At 57.9% G+C, this 18909-nt stretch overlaps 1 protein-coding gene across 2 annotated transcripts in view; it reads right to left on the bottom strand.

Annotated features, from left to right (window-relative positions):
- Nucleotides 1-4402: 4402 nt before the first annotated feature.
- KIF21B (kinesin family member 21B) overlaps nucleotides 4403-18909 on the bottom strand; it is a 43036-nt gene continuing 28529 nt past the window's right edge. Inside the window, exons 24-35 of one of the 2 annotated variants that reach the window (XM_074850157.1) lie at nucleotides 18692-18749; nucleotides 17968-18173; nucleotides 17426-17500; nucleotides 17145-17258; nucleotides 16444-16482; nucleotides 14534-14670; nucleotides 14059-14239; nucleotides 12993-13157; nucleotides 12327-12444; nucleotides 11406-11576; nucleotides 10708-10907; nucleotides 4403-9431 (exon numbers count right to left, since the gene is read on the bottom strand). In XM_074850157.1, the coding sequence (XP_074706258.1) occupies nucleotides 9377-9431; nucleotides 10708-10907; nucleotides 11406-11576; nucleotides 12327-12444; nucleotides 12993-13157; nucleotides 14059-14239; nucleotides 14534-14670; nucleotides 16444-16482; nucleotides 17145-17258; nucleotides 17426-17500; nucleotides 17968-18173; nucleotides 18692-18749 (1519 nt within the window). In that variant the 3' untranslated portion in view covers nucleotides 4403-9376. The remainder of the gene's footprint in view (nucleotides 9432-10707; nucleotides 10908-11405; nucleotides 11577-12326; nucleotides 12445-12992; nucleotides 13158-14058; nucleotides 14240-14533; nucleotides 14671-16443; nucleotides 16483-17144; nucleotides 17259-17425; nucleotides 17501-17967; nucleotides 18174-18691; nucleotides 18750-18909) is intronic. The other variant, XM_074850158.1, reaches the window with a different exon arrangement.

Below are 18909 nucleotides of genomic sequence, written 5' to 3'. Positions count from 1 at the left end.
GGAGGCTGGTGCCGATGGGCAAGCCCAGCGCGTCTCCTCTTTTATAGAGCGGGCGGGGTAACGCGATCTGGCGGCCCGAGGGGAATTCCAGCCCGAAACGTTCATGCTTCCAGATCCAGGTGATTTGCATAATATGAACCACCGGGTCCCAGCCCAGCACTGCCTTGCCGGGAAATCTGGGTTGGCCAGTTTAATCATTGTCAGAGCCCTTGCCCTGCTGGTGCCCAGAGTTTCACCCACACCAGCTTCGTGGGGTGTTTTCTTCACTGCTGTTTGCCCGGCTCGTGTTTGTTTGCTCGCAGCAGCAGGTTCACTCGGCTGCCGCTGCCAAGCAAACACACCCAGCAAGTCCAGAGCGGGCCCCGGGGGCTGTGCATCCCTCCCTGGGGCTCTGCCCGCGGCAAAGGGGCCAGGAGTGCTGCCGTGGGTGCCCACCCCGCCGTGTGGCATCCCCCTGCTGCGGAGGGCAGCCCAGCCCTCATACGGAGCGACTGCTCGCATGGGTGCCCTGGCCACGTTTGGAGAACAGGCTCAGTTGCTCCCCAGTCTGGCACAGGCCCAGCTTCTCCCAGAGGGGGAGGAAGGACCCAGTGACCAAGCCAGGCAGATGCTGGAAGCAGCACTCAGGTGTGGATGGGTGGTCTGTGTGGGGATGGAGCAAAGACCAGGCAGATGCCTGAATATTGCTGCTCCCTCTGTTAGGATGGGTCTATTTTTGCCTGTGGGGAGGTCTGGGACAGTCTGCAGAGCTGTGACGGCCCATTCCTTGCCATTTCACAAGCGCCTGGCACAGGCAGACACGTACACTCACCAGGGACACGTGCCAAGGGGACAAGGCAAGGTTGTGGGATGCATTTGGGGAATTACCTTCTGGTGGCTCTCACCCCTCTGGCTCTTGGGCAGGGGTACTTGGGACCCTGTCTGGATAGGTTCATGCTGGTTTTAGCCCTGTGCTGGCACAGAAGCCCCAGGCCAGTCCAAGTCAACAACTTGGCACCCATTTGCCTGGTGCTGGTGCTTCGCCAAGCCAGTAACATCCATGCCACAGACGAGCTGGCGCAAACCCAGGGCACTGTGTGAGCAGGGCAGACCCTGGCACCACACAGCCACCTCTAGGTCCTTGTCACTTCAAACCGGTGCCTGGTAGCAAACCATCCTGTGACAAGGTGGTGACAGACTGTCACAAACATGGATGCTCTAGCTCAGCCCATGGGACAGCAAGGGTAGGGTGGCTGTGGGCCCCATCCCCCTTGTCACGTCACCCTGGCTGCCATGCCGTGCTGTGGCCCCAGGGCAGGCAGGGCCAGCGTGCCAGCCAGGAGGCACCAGGTCACGCTAGCTGATCACCTGCCCCAGCTTCATTCCTCCACGGCACAGTCACGAGTGCTGGGTGCTGCCAGGCCCTTTTGTTTCCCGGGCACAGCATCCCACAGCGCATAGGGACGTCCCCACACCCAGGAGCAGCCCCTGCCATGTCTCCCACAGGGCAAGCCAAGACCATGGGGGGAAACATGGGTGCCGGGCAGACATAGAGCCTTAAGCCTGTGTTCAGGCGGGAACTGAGCCCAGGGCTCCACTGTGCCTGGGGACTTGGCTGCCTGACTGGACTTCCAGTGCTTGTGGTTAGAAACCTGCCCCTGGGGAAGCATTTTCCACCCACTGCTGAAATGCAGGTGTCTCTGGAGCAGAGTGGGACATGGCAGCTCTGCACCATGCCCTGGACCACAGGCTAAGGAGTCTCCTGCCCAAGGCCTGCCCAGCCCGCCCACAGCTTTCCCCACCCTGGGGGATCTGATGGCGCTCTCTGGCATGGACCACACTGAGCATCCCCTGTCCCAGGTGTCCCTTCTTTGCAGGCCCATAGCAGACCCTGGGGAAGTGCCACAGTCAGTCCACGCACCTGGGCTATGGCACCGATGGGAGAGGTGACCTCAGCAGGTGACATCCCCCATGTGTGCCTGACATACTGGGAGCCCTCTGAGTCCTCCTGGGGCCCAGCCTGCCCCCTTCCTTCTGCTTGTGTTTGGGAGCCAGGAGGTCAGCAGAACCTGAGCAATCCTTCCCAACACCCTGCAGGCACCCTCTGCTTTTCTGACCTGGAGAAATGGCCTTCCCTGCCCATCTGCTCAACTGATGTGCCACAACCCAGGCCCTATAACAGGCCGTGGGTAGAAGATGACAGTGGGGGAGTGTCCACCAGGGACAGGGACATGGGAGAGCATAAGCTTCTCTTGGGGTGTCCCCATGCCCTCCCCAGAGCCGCAGGGCAGCATCAAGCTGCTGGACAGTGCCCGTGGGACCCTCCACTGCTGAGGAGCAGCTGCAGCACTGATGGGCTCAGGGTAACTTCTCCTGGCTGGCAGAGGGCTGCCACAATCTCCTTGCCAGAGCTGGTGGCTCCCAGGGATGTGTCCCTGCTGACCCCTTGCTGCTTGTCCAAGCTGCCAGGGCACCTTCAGGCATGTGGGAAGCATGGCACAGGGTGCTGCCAGCCTAGGCTTGGTGTCTTGCCTCAGTGAGAAAGAGGTGATCGTGAGTTTGAAGTGAGTTGATGACACAAGAACCAGCAAGAAAAAGTGCCTGTGGTGCAGAGAGTGGCTGGGACATCAGATGGGAGGGGGATGCTACTGCTGTTACCTGCCCATGTAATTTGGCCCATGATAACACCATATTTGTTGCCCCACAGATCCTGTTTGCCCTTGCAGCACCGTGGTGCGGCTGTGGGTATGGAGATTCACACCAAGATAAGCCATGACACGGGCTGAGGGTGACACAGGATGCGGTGCTGGGGACAGGTGTGGCTCCAGGTGCCACCAGCCCTCCACAGACACCGTTAGGGCCGGGCTGGTCCTGCGCTCGGGATGAGCACCCCAAGGTGTGTTTTGAGCCCAGGGCTGGGGGGCCCCCAGCTCTCACCCTGCGGCGGCAGCAGGGTGTGGGGTGCCCCACATGTGGGGCGGGGTGTGTGCCTGGAGGAACCACATCCGGGGTGGTCAGTGAGGACACGGCCCCTGGCTGGCAGCTCCCTGCTCAGCTGCTCCGTCCAACCAGTTTAACCAGTGCTGGCTGAATGGGAAAGAGAAAGTGGAGGTTGCTGGGGCCGAGGCCCTGCCCTGCGGAGTTGGGGGTACAGCTTGCTGCCCCCGTCCGCGCCCTGCAGCACCTGGGGCTGAGGCAGGTGAGTGTCCAGTGTCTTGGGGGGCACAGGCCGGTGCCTACACAGGTCACCTCTGGGTGCGCAGCGAGCACCACACGCTGGCACCGGGTCCCCCCCGCCCTGGCCAGCGCGGGGGGGGGTCCCTGCTGCCCCCCAGCCCCAGCAGCTCTGCCGAGCCCCGGGCACCGCCGTGCCGCGGCCGCCGCTGCCACCTGCCGGCTGTCCCCAGGGCCGCCACCCGGCCCCTGCGCCCCCGAGCCCGGCCCGGGGGATCCGGCTGCCCCCCGAGCCCGGGCAGGGCTGTGGGCAACCGACCCCCTGCCCCGCAGCACCTCCCGCAGCCCAGGGCGCTGCCAGCGCGGGGACATGGGGACGCCTCGGGGGAGCGATGCGATGCTGCGGGAGGGGGATGCTCTGAGTTCTGCGGGGGGTGGCGGCCACTCTGGCTTGAACTACCTGGTTGGACCCTTCCTCCCCTCCTCCTCCTCGGCAGGAGAGATGGGCAGAGCCAGGCGGGCTGGGTCTATGCTTCCTCCACCTCAGCCCCTTAAGTACGCCCCTGCGGACTCAGGGCCTGTGAGGATTGTGTCCGGTTCTGGGCACCTCAATATGAGAGATCTCGAGGGGCTGGAGCGAGGGCAGAGGAGGGCAACGAGGTGGGGAAGGGCCTGGAGAATAAATCCTGTGAGGAGCCATTGAAGGAGCTGGGACTGTTCAGTGTGAGGAGGAGAAGGCTGAGGGGAGACCTCATCACTCTCTACAGCTCCCTGAAAGGACGTTGTGGAGAGGTTGGTGCTGGTCTCTTCTCACAGGGAATTAGTGACAGAACAAGAGGGAACGGCTTTAAACTGCAACAGGGGAGGTTCAGACTGGACATGAGGAACAAATGTTTCCCAGCAAGAGTGGTCAGAGAGTGGAATAGGCTGCCCAGGGAGGGGGTGGAGTCCCCATCCCTGGGTGTGTTTAAGGGCCGTTTGGATGAGCTGTGGGGGGATGTGGGGTAGGGGAGAACTTTGTAGAGTCGGGCTGAGGGTTGGACTTGATGATCGCGAGCGTCTTTTCCAACCTGAATGAAAAAAAAGAAAAAAGAAAAGAAAGAAAGGATGCAGGCCACCTTCTCACAACACCTGGGCTGCAGCAGCATCGGCTCACCCAGCCTTTCCCCGAGCCCCACTGCCACCAGGATGGGATGGGCGGTTCCCAGCTGTGCTCTTCCCCTCTCCAAAGCCATCACCACTCAGTCACTTCATCTCAGTACATTTTATTTGTGAAGACAAAAAGGCAAAGAACAAACACAGCCATTGAAAAAACATGTACATCATGAGACCAAAATAACTTACACTATTTACAGGAACACATCGAGGTATAAAATATACGTACACACCTTGTCCTCTGACAAACCCAGACCGTGGGGCTGGGCTGCACAACCCAGCAGAGAAAAAAAAAGCCTTCACAAGAGCTGGCCTCTAGAAAACAGCTCCGAGCAAGAAAAGGCACCTGCTATTTGCGATACTTGTGCAGCGGGAAGGGGTGACGGAGCAGGTGACGCAACGCTGCAGCTGCCCAAGCCCTGCCACAGGGCTGGACTGGAGGGTACTGGGTGGTTCAAAGATGTGGGGGATGCAGAACAGCTGGCAGGTACCGGGGCAGAGCTGGTATGGACAAGGGGACAAGCCCTTGGGGGCAGGAGGAAGGTGCAGGCCTGTGCTTTTCTGGGTATGGGGTCCAGGCAGCCAGAACAGGCCTGGGGGGTCAGGGCTGTGCTGGGCTCCCTCCCAGTTTCAGCTGGAGCACCATGCAGCATGTGGAGGGGCCAGGGCCCCCATTCCCTCCCCAGAAGGGTGAAGGGGGGTCCGGAGGGCGTGCAGCCTGTGGAATGGAGTAAAGCTCCAGTGAGCTTGTGAAAAGCAAGTGGGAGCCCTGTGCTCTGCAGGGTTTGTACCTGGACCCCATCCAGCATGGGGCAGGGGAAGGACTGGGACAGGGGCTCTGGGCAAGCGCCTGGGGGAGCAGCACCAAGGTAGGAGGCAGCATCCCAGACCCCACAGCAGCTGAGCTCGAAGGTGCTGGGGAGGAACAACGTACCTGGCGGAGACAGGCCCCTGGTGCTCCGGCTCCTTGCAGCTGGCCAGGCTGAGAGGCACCGCCAGCCCGTCCTTTTGTGCCGTGAGAGCTGGGGGTGCCAGGGCGCGGGCAGTGCCCAGCTCCCTGGGGGGGCTCACAGTGGTTTGAGGGCCCAGTGCTTTTGGGCTCCTGAGTCATCTCCACCCCTTGTGTGCAAAGCTCAGCTCTGGGCCAGCACTACGCCCTCAGCAGAGGCTGGAGCTGGCCCCTGTGTGCCGGAGGGAGGAGACCCACGGAGCAAGAGTCAGGACCCAGGGACAAAAGCATCACCCAGCGATCTGAGGAAGGGAAGGACCTCCCTGGACTGCAGGTACCATCACACCCTTGGCACAAACCAAGGCACCCAAGGGTGAAGGAAAACGAGGTGCATGGTGTGAAGGCAGCTCCAAACTGCCCCTGCAATGGAGGGGCTGGCCAAGGGGCTCAGAGACCACAAGAAGGGACTTAAGCTATGCAGCAGTGCAAGTCCTGAGCCCCAAGGGAGCAGCCCAGCTCAGTGCAAAAGGATGAAACAGCTCACCTGCTTCCTCCAGCAAACAGCCCTCACCATCATCCCCAGCCCCACCTCCACCTTGGTTGTCCAAGCCCACAGCCCCAGTCTGAGCTCTGAAGGACCAGAGTCCAAGGGGCCACCCTTGCCAGACCACCCACATGTTGGGACCTTGTGCTTTAATGTTTGGGGGAACCTGCCCCTCCAAACTGACAGCGTGGCTCAGAGCTGTGAACCCCCTCCCAAACCCCACTGTGCCAGGGGAGCAGGGTACAGCCCTGTGTCACCTCCCCAGCCCCGAGCAGGGGGGTAAAGTGGGGGGTCCAGTGTTACCCTGGTTTCTGTTCAGTGCCTAGGACAGGATTTAGATTCAACTACATTTTGGGGGTGAAAAATCAAACATCACACACAAGAATCAGCTTCTCTCACAGACTACCCCCACCCTGGACGGAGGCTTTTACAGCACCAGTTCCCTGCTGCTTCAGGCTGCCACCGAATTACAGCAGGGTCTGGAAAATGGGGCCTAGGACCAGCCCATTCCAGCGATGTGCTTTGCATGGACATTACTCAGACAAGAAGGGCTTCATTGCATCCACAGAGAGTATCTGTGAGAGCAGAAGCAGGAATACAAGCTGAGCTGAGCCTTTCAGAGGTCCCTTTCTATCCTTCAAAGGGACAAGAGGGACCAATGCCAGGCTGCAAATCAACCCAATAGCTAACGGCAACAACGCCGAGCCTCAGTCCAAGCATCCCACCAGCAATGGGAGCAAAATACCAGTGTTGTGACAGCTGGGGGATGTGACTCACCACTGCAAAGGTGAGAGCTGGGAGCACAGGGGAGAGCAGGATGCTGGTCCTGTTGCACTACCCAGGAGGAGGCGGGGAGGGGGACACAAGGGGCGGCTCAGACATGCAGTGAGGTGGGGGTGAGGCCACGTGTCCCCAGGACGAATTCAAGTGTCAAAACCATAACAATAATTAAGAGAAGAAAAAACTAAAAACATAAACTCCCCAAAACAAAACCCAATGATGACAGCACCCAGCTTGCACCGTGAGGTAGCTAAACCAGATCAACACTTGAGAAACGCTCTCCAGTATGGGAAATACCAACCCACACAGATACTAAGACATACACACAGACACAGAGGGATCACAGTCACCCCTTGCTTCAAAGACCCCCCCCCTCTCTGGACACTTGCTGCTCCCTCCACCTGCAGGCTGTGAAAGCCTTGAAGCCACCGCAATGTGCTGCTGGATGTAGCACTGAGGGGGATGCTCAGCATCATCCCAACACTGGCCACTCAGCCCTGGGAAATTAAGGAGGACTTGTGGCCTACACACAGGAAGAAACTGGTGGCAAAAGGCAAGTCAGGTCTGACCCCAACCCCCCCAAGAGCAGGTCCCTTCACCGACTTCAGCAGGGAGCAGCGAGAGGTTTCAGGTCAGGCACTGGAGATCTTGGTGCAGACACAGATGCACATGGTACACCTGGCTACAGACAAACACGCCCCCACCTCCAGGCAAGCAAAGGTTAAATTGGCTGAGGAATGAGCAGGGAAACCCTCTCCAAGACAGGCTTGGAGGGCAACACCTCCTCCAGCCCCTACATCTGTGCGTTACTCTGGCAGACGTGGTGCCCTGTGCAGTTTTGTTTCCCCCTCCAGTCCCGCCGGGCACGCAGCCCAGAGCTGCCAGCACTGGCACCACTTCTCCACCGTCCTGGGTGGATCACAAGGGACCGGTCACTGTCCTGGGCAGTGTCACACCCACACACGCCATCATGCCCTCCACCAAGGCAAGCCAGTAGGATCGTTTTTTTCCCCCTCAAAAGGCAATCCCCCCCCATCAAATCAATAGCGATACTCCTGTCTTTCAGGATGCAGAGGCATTCTCACACTCCGCTTGGAATGGTTTTAACAAGGGCTGGTGGCAAATGATCTGGGGCTGGTCCACGAGTCACCATGGTTGGAGAAAGCAAAGGGAAACTGGTCTGTGCTTTATGGGACAGGTCCCAGAGCCTCTGGCCATTGAGATTCCAGTTCAGTGCTGGTGGGATCATGTGGAGAAATCCTTATATTTGAGTTCAAACGCTGCTGCTTCTGTGACAGAGGGGAAGTGAGAGTGTGTGAGGCAAGAGCACCAATCCCAGGGTCTCCTTGGTCATCCCACGAGAAGCCCTGCCTGGCCCAGGGCAGGACAGAGCCAGGGATGGTCCAACAGGCCACAGGAGAGATGGAGGAAAGCTTCAGTGTGAGACCAGGGCCTTGCCAGCCCCTTGAATAGGAGAGAGGGAGGAGGGACCCTGGAGAAGCTGCATCCTTGTGGAAACACTCCTGGACGAAGCCCCCAGCCTTTCATGGAGATTGGACTGTGCGAGATCTTCCACTGCAGGATTGTCCTTCAAACACGGGGTGAATCAGGGGACTTGTGCAAGACCAGTGTGTGCAACCCCTTCCTCACCCTGCTCCTGACATAGCTGACTCCAACCTGGTCCGTCCTCCGGCTCCTCCAGGCCTTGCTGGGCCCTCTCGGCTCCTGGATCCACAGGGGCTGACGGGCCAAACCTGAGCTACCCCCTCCCAGGTAGAGGGCTGAGAGCAGAGCCTGGGGGAAGGATTTACAGCTTCCAGCTCCCAGTGATGGCAAAACAAGATGGGCCACAGGGGTGGGGGTGACAAATCCAGCCTTGGCTTCTTTGCCCTGAACCTCTGTTCTTGCTTCATTTCTCCATCTGAAGGGGGTTAACATGCTGCAGGAACCCACCACAACACCCTGCTGAGGGCCAAGGTGTCAAGAGCAGGGTTAAGCAGCCCTTCCCTTCCCCACTGCAGAGCAGGGTGGGCACACAGGGAAGAGCCTGAGAGCCATGGGTCAGCTGTGTTTATGACTGGGGTTTGGAGAATGTCCAAGGGAACTGCAGTGGGTTTGTCTGAAAGCTGCTGGACAGAGATCTTCCCAGGCTTGCCATGCCTCCAGAGTTGGGATATGGCAAAGGAGCTCAGAGGTGCACACCGCCAACCACTGGGAACAGCCAGACAGAGGATGGGAAACAATGGGATTACCTGGAAATCCTTCTGCAGACCCTCCACAGCAGAGAGGCTGTCCCACGAGTAACATCTCCAAAGAAGCAGCAGACACCAAATGTTCTTGTGGCCATGGAGTGGAGAAAGACTCCTGCAGGAACCAGCCCCGGAGCCAACAGGAACAGAAGCAGCACATCTCGGTGGAGGCCACATGAGCCCATGGTGGCAGGAGGGAGTTGGGTGTCTCAGAAGGAGCCAAGGAGCATTGACCCCCAGAAGTCCTGGCAGGTGTTACAGCAGTGTGGGTGAGAAGAAAGATGAAACGTTTCCTGGTCACTGGAAAACCATCAAGAAACCTCAGCAGGAGGGAAGGTGGAGCTGTCGGTGCTCCACAGAGCTGCCTCCTCACAGGAGCTGGCAGTGCTCAAAGTACCAGATGGGACATCATCCACCCCGTTGGGTCAGGCACAAAGAAATCCCTATCCCTGGGCTGAGCTCCTGTAGATGACCAAGTCTTGATAGCGAGGGAGAGGTACCCTGACCTTCACCCTCCTGTCATGTCTTCCCATCTTTTTGCAGTTCCTAGTTTGACCCCGCGGGTAGCCTCCTACCGCTCCAGAGCTTCACGGTCAAGTCGCTGAGAAACAAAGGTGAGAGGGACGGCATGACCCAGGGGTTCCCGCAGGAGCCCTGCAGACACGCTGCAGAGAGGGACTGCAAGGAGAAACACTCCCCACCCCCAGCCCATGGCAGCATGCAGCCCACAAGACTCCCCGGCCCTTTTCTCTTGTCAGGAGGTTGCCCAATCCGTTCTGGGGAGCAGGCAGGCCCAATGGGGCTCAGCCTCCAGCTCACCCCACCAGCAGCAGCTGGGGACAAAGGGAAATGGTGACCTCCAGGGCTGACCCTGACAACAGGACTCTTGTACCCCTTGAATGAGCTCTAACTAGGTCAAAGCAGTGATACCACAGGGAGCTGCTCTGCTTGGTCTCCCCAGAGCATGGGCTGCTTCAGGGGTGGCTGCTGACTCCCGCCCCACCATCCATGCAAGGGTGCGGGCAGGCCATGGCTTCCACAGTAGATGTGGGCACTTGGCAAGGAAAAAAAAAAGGCAAACCAAAACAATGCAGGGGTATGGCTGGGACAAAGGGGCAAGTCACTTCTAGCAAAGTTTTATCAAGTGAGGAAAAACGCAAAATAGTTTCATACCGTGAAGAAGCAGCTCAGACCAGAGAAAAAGAAAGAAAAAGAGAGGAGCAAAAGCAAGCAACAGAGAGAAAGACAGAGGGAGAAAGAGATGGAGAGAAAGAGACAAGGAAAGAAAAGACAGAAGAAGAGTGCATGAGCAAGAGAGTCAGAAAGAGCAGAAGGGTCAAGGCAGACTAGTAGCACGGCCCTTTATGGCAAGGACGCGTCGTGGAAGGCAAGGGGTGAGCCCAGGCACGTAATTCCATAACTTTACCCGGCAGTCACTGTGGCACAGATGGGAGGTGGGGAGGAGGAGAGACAGAGAGAGACAGAGAAAAAGGAAGGGAGAAAAGGGACATGGTGGAAAAGAGGATATCAGAGTCTTGCTGCCAAAGAGCTCCCCAAGAGCAGCAGAGGATGCCCAGCCCCAGGGGAGAGGGGTCCCTGCATGGGGAATAACCCGGGGCATCACCGGAGTGTGGGCAGGGGACAGCCGGGGGAACAGCTCTTGGCACTGCAGGGGCAGGCCGTGTCACGGGGCAGGCTAAGGTGGGCAAGATGAGATGAAGGAGAGGAGGGACTAGAACACTGTGAGATTCCCCCCTTCCCTCCCTCCCTGCTCCCTGTCCACTCAGCACAAACCCACCCAGGCCCAGGGATGACTGTTCAATCCAGGGGTCTCCCACCTCCCAGGGGCTCTGGGGAGCAGAAAGCCCAGGGCTCACCTGGAGGCGGTGAAGATGTGCTTTGAGTTGGTGCAGATGGCGTTGATGGGGCTGTCATGCCCTTTGATCTCCCCAACCGGGGTGAAGGTGTCCACGTTCCAAACTTTGATCATGCCTCCTCGGCAAGCACTCAGCACCATGGGGCGGCCGGGGATGAAAGCCAGGGCACAGACCCAGTCTTTGTGGGCATTGGGGATTTGCTGTAGGTATGAACACAGAGCAGAGCTGATCACCAACCTCATCTGCAGCACCACCAGCAGCCTCAGGCACCCAACCTGGGAGGCTCAGATTCTCACTGTCACCCCAGGGCTGATCTGGACTGTGGGGCTAGTGATGCAAAGTTGGGAGGCCAAGGGGATGGATTCAGAAGTTGCGGCTTGGTTTGTCCCCTGGGCAGGAGACAACAATCCTGTCTTTAGAGAGGAACACAACACCCAGCACTGCAATTGGTGCTGCAGCAGGCTGTGTGCCCAGAGGAGCTGGCAATCCTGAGTGCCGTACAGCACGAACTTACAGGGGTACAGAGCCACCTCACACAGGCACTGCCAGATTCCCAGGAATGGGAGTGCCCTCCCTGGTTAGCTCGACGCAGAACATGGGCACCAGCTCCCTGAACAAAGGTCCCCCCACACCCCCAGCAGCAACACTTTTCTGCCCCATGTTACCCCGAGGACCTGTGCTCTATCTCCCCTTCAGACCTGGATAAGTTCCTGCTGCTCCAGATCCCACTTCTTTATGCCGTTGTCCCTGGAGCCACTGAAGAGGATGTCTCCCTGGATGGCCAGGCACTCGATGCCATCATAGTGAGGGGGCTCAAAGTTGTGAGTGGGGCCAATATTGCCCACCGTGCCCTCAGCAATCTCAAACACCTGGGGGAAAAACAGTGAGTGGAAGACCCCAGATGGCACTGGAAACAGAGTTGACCCTCCCTTGGAGAACTTGGACATCACCCTCTGTTTTCTAGGCCCAGGGGACCCAGAGTGATCCTGGAAAGGGGAGTGGGCATTGGCCAGTGGAGGCTTTCTTGGGGCTGAGGTCTCTCCAGGGGTCCTGCCACCATCAGGGGAGGTCTGCCAGCAGAGGCAGCCCCCATTCTGCTGCATTTTACTCATGGTGAGCTTTCGCACACCTCCATGAGCCAAGCTAACAGCTTGCAGCTGTCAGAAGAGTGGGATCCTGCCTCCCTCATTATCTCACCATCCCTCTTCACTCCCCCTGGTGCCAGCTTCAATTTAACCTGCTAAAAATCAACAAAAAACTAAAAGGAAGGAACAAGCTCTTGCTCTGCTGGAGCTGTGAACAAGCAGGTGCAAAGCATCTGTATCGGGGAGGAGAATTGAGCAGAACAGGGTAAGCTGCTCATCTGGGTCAGCCATAACATGCACGTACCACCAGAGCCTGAGGGATGAGAAATGCAAATCCATCTCCAAAGGTGCATTTGTATTGTGGATCAAGCAAAAGGCAAGATCTGGGGTGAGGAGATATGCAAAAACCTCACATGCAGAGGTGAAAACAGAATCTGGGCTCAGATTTCAGGAGGAGAGAAGAGACCTTAGGGGTCGCTAACATCTGGGCTTCCCTATAGGACACAGAGCTTTGCCCTCCCCAGGGGAGAGTACCTTGACGTAGTGATCTTTGGAGCCTGTGACCACCAGGTCGTGGTTGCTCGCCGTCTGGTTTACCGTGAGACACATCACAGGTCCGATGTGGCCACTCAGCTTCCCGATGGGCTGCAACCTGAGGTCAATATCATGGGTCAGCCAGCCCCTTCCCAGGTGGCCAAAGCTCCTCCAAGGGACTCCCCCAGGCAAAGACCCCCACAGCCCTGGAGCACCCCAGTAGGGATTGTTCCCTCCTTTGAGGGATTGTGAGCAGGGACACCCCTCTTCTTAGTGATGCCAGGAGAGGAAGGCAGCCTTGGGGCACGCCAGCATCTGGCTACAGAGCCTAGGCTGCAGCAAGGGGTCAGCAGCACAGTGCCCGCCCAGCAAGGAGGGGGGCAAGGGCAAAAGCAGGGGGGTACTGCTGCTCATCACACATGTCTTCCCTCTCCTTCTAAGCTCTTCCCAGCTCACAGACAATCCCCCCATCCCAAGTAGTTCCATTGCTCCTCATCACCCCTTGAGACGAATAGGAAAGGGTCCTGAAAGTCCTTACTCCAGGCAACTTCCATTGCTAAAAAGGCTTTCACTTTCCCTAGGAGGTGTCTTTCAGGCCCCTCTGAGCCAACAGTGTCCAATCAACATCTGTAAGCTGTCCTGCCCACCCCAGTACTACCCACTCACCTGCTCAGCTCCCAGATGCGGACAGAGTTACCAGTGGCAGCGTAGAGCATGGTGCCAGTGGGGTTGAGAGCAATCTGGTTGATCTGGTGTTCCCCCTGCACACTGGTGACAGTGCGGGTGGTGGTCCCGGCACATGCATCCCCAGAGATCACCTGTCCAGAAGATCTACGGGAGAGAGAGGTCAAGGGGGGAGGATGAGCAGAGATCAGAGCCACTGAGGCCACACGGGTGAACCTCGTGGGGCTGTTGGCTCCAGGCTGGCCCAGGTGGGTCTCACATCAGGGAAAGGCCATAGAGTTATCACCATCTCTCTGGCCCCAATGGGATCAACAAGACCTCTGTGCCCTAGGCCAGTGCCCTGCTTGCAGAGGGAGCCAAGGATGTCAGGTGTGTGCCTGACACAGGAGCACCCTGCCCTGGTTTCCATTTGAGAGCTGCTCTTCTCTCCTCCCATTCCTCTTTGCTTCCTGCAGGAAGAGCTGGCTAGTGCTGGCAGTCACCACAGGGAGCCAGAAGTATTTGGCCTCTGCACCAAGGAAGAAGCACCTTCAGGCCAAGGCAGATGAGCCAAGGCTGGATGGAGAAAGGAGCTGTATGCTGGATCAAGCTGGTAACCCTGCCCTGCCATATTCCCCTAACATTCGAGCCCTGCTCCAGACTGGCAGACCACAGCCAGCCTGTCCCATGCTCCTTTCTGGTCCTCAAAGTCCTCATAATGATCCAAGTTTCCCACTGGAAAGCCTGTGCTTTACTCAGCCATGATGCTGTTAGGGGCTGTGCCTCCTCTACGGAGCTGCTAGCGCTCTTGGCCACCCCCAGAAGGAGCTGCAAATCTCTTCAAAGCTCTTTATCCTGAGCTTTTGCTGCAGGAGGTCCCCAGGGGTCCACTCACCCCAAGCTCTCTCCCAACTCTCCAGTCTAAGGATGTAGTACTGCAAACTGGCACTAAAGCAGCTGGTACTTGGCCCTGTCCCCAGCCCCAGCAGGTCCTGGGACTGGCTTCCGCAAAGCCAGAGATGCCCAAAGTGCCCAGGTTCCCCCACAACTGCTCCTGCCTGCCACGTACGTGAGGGTGCGGATGCACCGGGCTGAGTCCCGGATGTCCCACACTTTGATGTATGATGTCGACACAGTGAACACCAGCCCTGTGTGGCTGCAGTACTTGATGGAAACCACGTTGTTTGGGTGACCCTTGAGGGAAGCAATTTCTTGGCCCGTCACCAGGTTCCACATTTTGCAGCTCCGGTCTACGGGAGAAAGAACACGCGCAAGAGTGTCAGGCTGGGGCAGCGGTGGGCACGGTGGCTTGTGGGCCATACCCCTTCTGAGCATTGCCTCCCACCACCCACAGGGCCAGCGGAAAGGAGCCAGCCAGCCCCACCACCAGGGCAGTGCAGGACAAGGCTCAACACTGAGGACAGAAAAGAGGCCCAGGAGGAACCATCCCCATGGTGCCCAGCACTTCACGTATTCCCCCGTGCCGACCTGCTCCCATAGCGTCTGCAGGCCAGCGATCCCCACATCCTCTGTCCATCACACACCTTTGGACCCAGTGAAAAGCAGCTCATCGGTGGCATCCAGGCAGAGCACAGGCTTGGTGTGTCCTTCTGCCACAGAGACACACTGCAGCGGGGCTGTCCGGGCATTCTTGGTGCCACCCACCGGGTTAATGATGCCCCTTGCGTGGGAAAGAAAGAACAAGCACGGTGGGGTGTGTGTGGAAAGGTACCACGCTACAGTCTCAGGGGCATGGGAGAGCAAGAGCTGCCTCACCCCAACCATCTTCCACCGCCTGGCAGTGTGATGGCCCCTCCATCTGAAGCTGGCATGTCTGAGCACAGGTCTTCATGGAAACCCCAGGAATCTCCCCAGGAGCAGTCCCTGCCTACTGCCTCTGCCCCAGCAGTACGGACTGGGAAAGGGGGTCTGCCCAGTGGCCTCTGCTCTCCTGCTGAACCTCTCATGCTTGGCCAGCAGACCCAAGGAGCCAGCTTATCGGTCCTCAGGTCAGTTTGGGACAAACCGCACCTTCTCCAGCCTTAAGCTCTGCCGGGATAAATGTTTCAGGGTACCAATATCCAGCACCCCAGTTCCTTGGGGGCTGTCAACCTGTGGCTGGTGACATTTGGAGACAGGGCCCTACCCCTTCACATAAGACCAGAAGGGTGACAAAGGACAGCACAGGCATTTGCACCCAGCATCCCTGTGGAAGCCCTGCACCCACCGCTGGCTCTGGGCAGGAGAGGACCTATCCCTGCCAAACCTCCCTCCAAGGGACGTCTGCTGCCTGTCCCTCTGGACACAGCATCTGTCAGTCCCCTCCACTTCAGCAGCGCTCGGGGTGCTGAGGACCAACCGCCCAGCCCTATCCACCCAGTGTGCATGGCCACCAACAGCTCTCCCCAGCTGGCATCCCAAAGCACAGCCTCCCCATGGCCATGGGGCCCTGGGTTGTACTAGCCTCTTCTTATAGGCAGGGAAACTGAGGCACAGGGCTGGAGAAGGGCACGCCCAAGGCCACATAAGGTCGCATTAGTCATGAGGACAAACACAGGCTCATTAATTTGGGTTTGGAAATCACATGCATGTGAGCTTTCTTTCTCAGTAAGCAAACTCAAATTAAACAGCCCTCCCCTGACCCCTAGTGTTCTAATCTAAATGGGAACCCTGGCTCCTCGGGGCGAGATGTTATCGATGGACTTTGTGTTGCTGCCTGACTGCAAAGTGCCCAAGGTGATACAGCACAGACTTGTCTGGTGCCACCTCCCCAGTGACTGGGTGCCTGCGGGATCTCAGGGCATGGTCAAGGGAGGGACAACCAGGTGCTGGAGGGCTGATGTTCCTCAAGGATGGGGGAAAGGTGGCCTTCATGTTGGGAAACCTCTGCAGGCGGGATGGTGCAGTGGGACAAGCCCAGGAGCACCTTAACCCCAAGGCTGAGCTCTGCACCACAATCTGACTTGGTTTCTTTGGGAGAGAGATCTACCTACCCACAGGGAAGCACAACCAGGTGTGGGGAGCACCTGGAGATATCTGCCTGGAAGATGCTTGCAAGAAGGACACACTGGGAGTGCCCAGGGTTGCTTGCCCCCTTCCTCAGCATCACACCATCCTGCTGGAGAGCTGGGCAACGGGATGGGACATGGTGGCATCATACTGACGAGAACCCATCAGAGGTGGAGGAGAACATGCTGCCACCCCAAATCAGCCAGTGCCCATAGGTGAGCCCAGCATCACGCTTCCAAGGGCTAATCAGAGAAGGAACAAACTTGCAACCGAGGGGACAGCATCAGACACCAGAGGTGGCATGCCAACAGAGGACAGCACACACAAGCTGGGAGTTGGGGGAGAGCAGCAAGGTGCGGGTGGAGCATGCAGGGACAAGGGAGAGAGGACTTGTGAGACAGAGAGGAGGAGGAGAAAGGGATAATAAATAGAAAGTTGTCTATACCTCAGCACCTCCGAGACAGAGGAATCGCTGTCATCAGACCTAGGGGCAGAAAATTAGCAGGATTATGGGAGAGAAAACCCAGACTAGGAGAGGCAGCAGAGGAGTCAGAGATGGAGGATTGTTATTGCATCCAAGCCAGTGTAGGACAGAGAGGAGGAAGGGAGAGAGGGAGAAAGAGAAGCACACATGGACAACCAGGGGAGAGAGCAGAGGAGCAGGAGGGCATGTGAGGATCAGACAGCAGGTCTCCATCAGGGAACGTCAGCGCTGCTAGCAATGCTCCGAGCTGAGGGCAGCTGCCTGACCTGCTGCAGGGGGAGGCTGGGAGGCTGGAGCAGCATTTGTGGGTTGGTGCCAGTCTGTCGGCATCCCACTTCATCCCATTCTGCTCCATAGCTTTTTCCAGTGGTCTGTCTGGCACCGCTCTTTCTCCCAGTAGGGCTTAGCCAGAGGCCAGGACTGCGAGCTCCTGCAAGTGGCCAGGTTGGAGGGGACACACAGCAGGCAGGGTCCAGCATAGCCCTTGAAGAGCATCTGCTCCCTCACAGAAAAGAGCAGGGAGTGAAAATGGTGGCAGAAGGCTGGCTGGAGCCGACCCAGGTCCTGTGCTCCTACACCCCACTGTGGAACCCAGTACATGCCATTTGCTGTTATGTTATGGGTCCCCCTCACTCCGACCCTCCCACCCCACCAGGACTTACTTATCCAAGGCAGACCCCTGGCTCTGGTTGCTTGTGAGACGGGAGAAGACATTGCGGTCGTTGCGTGGACGGGTGGGGGGGGATGAGGGAGGTGTGAAGCCAACATCTGGAGGCCTGAAACAGGAAGGATTAGAGGGACACATGATTTGGGAACTGCTCACCTGGCAGCTGCCTGGCACAGCAGGGCCCAGCAAGAGCTGGTCCAGCCAGCACTGGACCACTTGTCTGGGCCACCCAGTTTCCCCCTGCCCATGTTGCCATTTCTCCAGCTTCAAGCTCACCTGGCAGGTTGCCCACGGTCATAGGATTTCCTCCTTGTCAGAGGCGAAGTGTCTGAGCCACGAGATTGCCTGGGACTAAAGCAAGTGAAACAGAGCACAGCTGGGATCCCTCCGTGATGAACACCCACATCCTTCCCCAGGAGAGGAAATGGAGAAGTTGGGCTGCCCTGGAGTCACAATCACAAGATCAGAGGATGCCTCAAGTCATCGCATGAGCGCGGAGGCTTTTGACAACTCAAGAAGCCTTCAAGAAGGCCGATAACCCAGGGCAGTGAGTCAGGGAACCTTGCATGCCCCCCTTCTTTCCCTCCTTCTGAAGTACCCTTCTCTTAATCTGCAGGGGATACCAACACACTCCTAGACACTCTCCAAGTCCCGCTGGAGAAATCCACCACTGCTTGCTGCAAACAAGTCTGGATAGATGCAGGATTGGGCTCACCCTCACTGCTCTGCAAGTCCACAGCCAGAGCACAGCTTCCCACCTGATGGCCCATGACTCCATGAGCCTCCCAATGCCCAGAGACCCATCACCCCATGCTCACAAGGTACTTCCTCGCGTGGGCAGGCTGATGGTGCGTGACACCTTCTCCTTGTAATAGGGGTCTCGGATGGAGAAGCTGATCCCATCCTCTTTGATCTCCATGAGGGATGCCAAGGACTTGGTGATGTTCTTGGTGGAGACGTCCAGTGTGGGTCCTAGACACTCAGCCGACACTGCCTTCATCTGCCCTGAGAGCTTGGGCTCTCCCTAGAGCAGGGCAGAGTGCTCAGGCACAGGCAGCACAGGGGGAGGACAGCAGCAGCAGCCAGAGAGCTGTGGGGTGGAAGAGCTCATGCTCTCTGGCCACAGGAGGTTGAGTTCCCCCTGTATCATGCTGGGATGCTCATCACAGTGCCAGCTCTCCATACTCTAAGCAGATGTGACAGCCTGTGCAGAACAACAGACATTTTCCTCCACCTTTGCCCACAATGGATGCAGCATTGCACAAGGACCTCCTTGGTGCCCACTCAAATCTGCAGGGTATTAGCTGATGTGGTGGATGTTTCCCAAGTTTTTGGTGCTTCAGAGGACCACAGCACCAGCAGGCCTTGGTTCCCCCTTGCCTAGAGTAGCCCCACCCAGAGACTAGCCATACTGCCTTATGCCAGTCCTGGCTCTGCAAGAGTCAGATTACAGAGCAGAGGCCTGGAGCATCACTGAACAACATGCCCCTCCATCCCTCCTCCCATTCCCTGTGACGAGGCCACACAGAAAAGCCAACTAACCTTGAACTTAAAGTCATCCTGGCTTGCTGAGCCCTTCATGGTGAAAGACTGGGAGATACTGCAAGGAGAAGGGAGCAAAGATGGATCTTCAGTGCCAAACTCCTTTCAAAGAGCTGATTGCCACCAGCCCACCAGACTCCTTGGGTCGCTCCCTGCTTCCCAGCACCCTTTCTCCAAGGGATGACCTAGTCTTCACTCCCTGCTGGAGTCTAAGAGAC

This window comes from Strix aluco, chromosome 25 (genome assembly GCF_031877795.1).
Source record: "Strix aluco isolate bStrAlu1 chromosome 25, bStrAlu1.hap1, whole genome shotgun sequence".
NCBI classification, from domain to species: Eukaryota; Metazoa; Chordata; class Aves; order Strigiformes; family Strigidae; genus Strix; species Strix aluco.
This window is presented reverse-complemented; position numbering and strand designations above follow the sequence as displayed.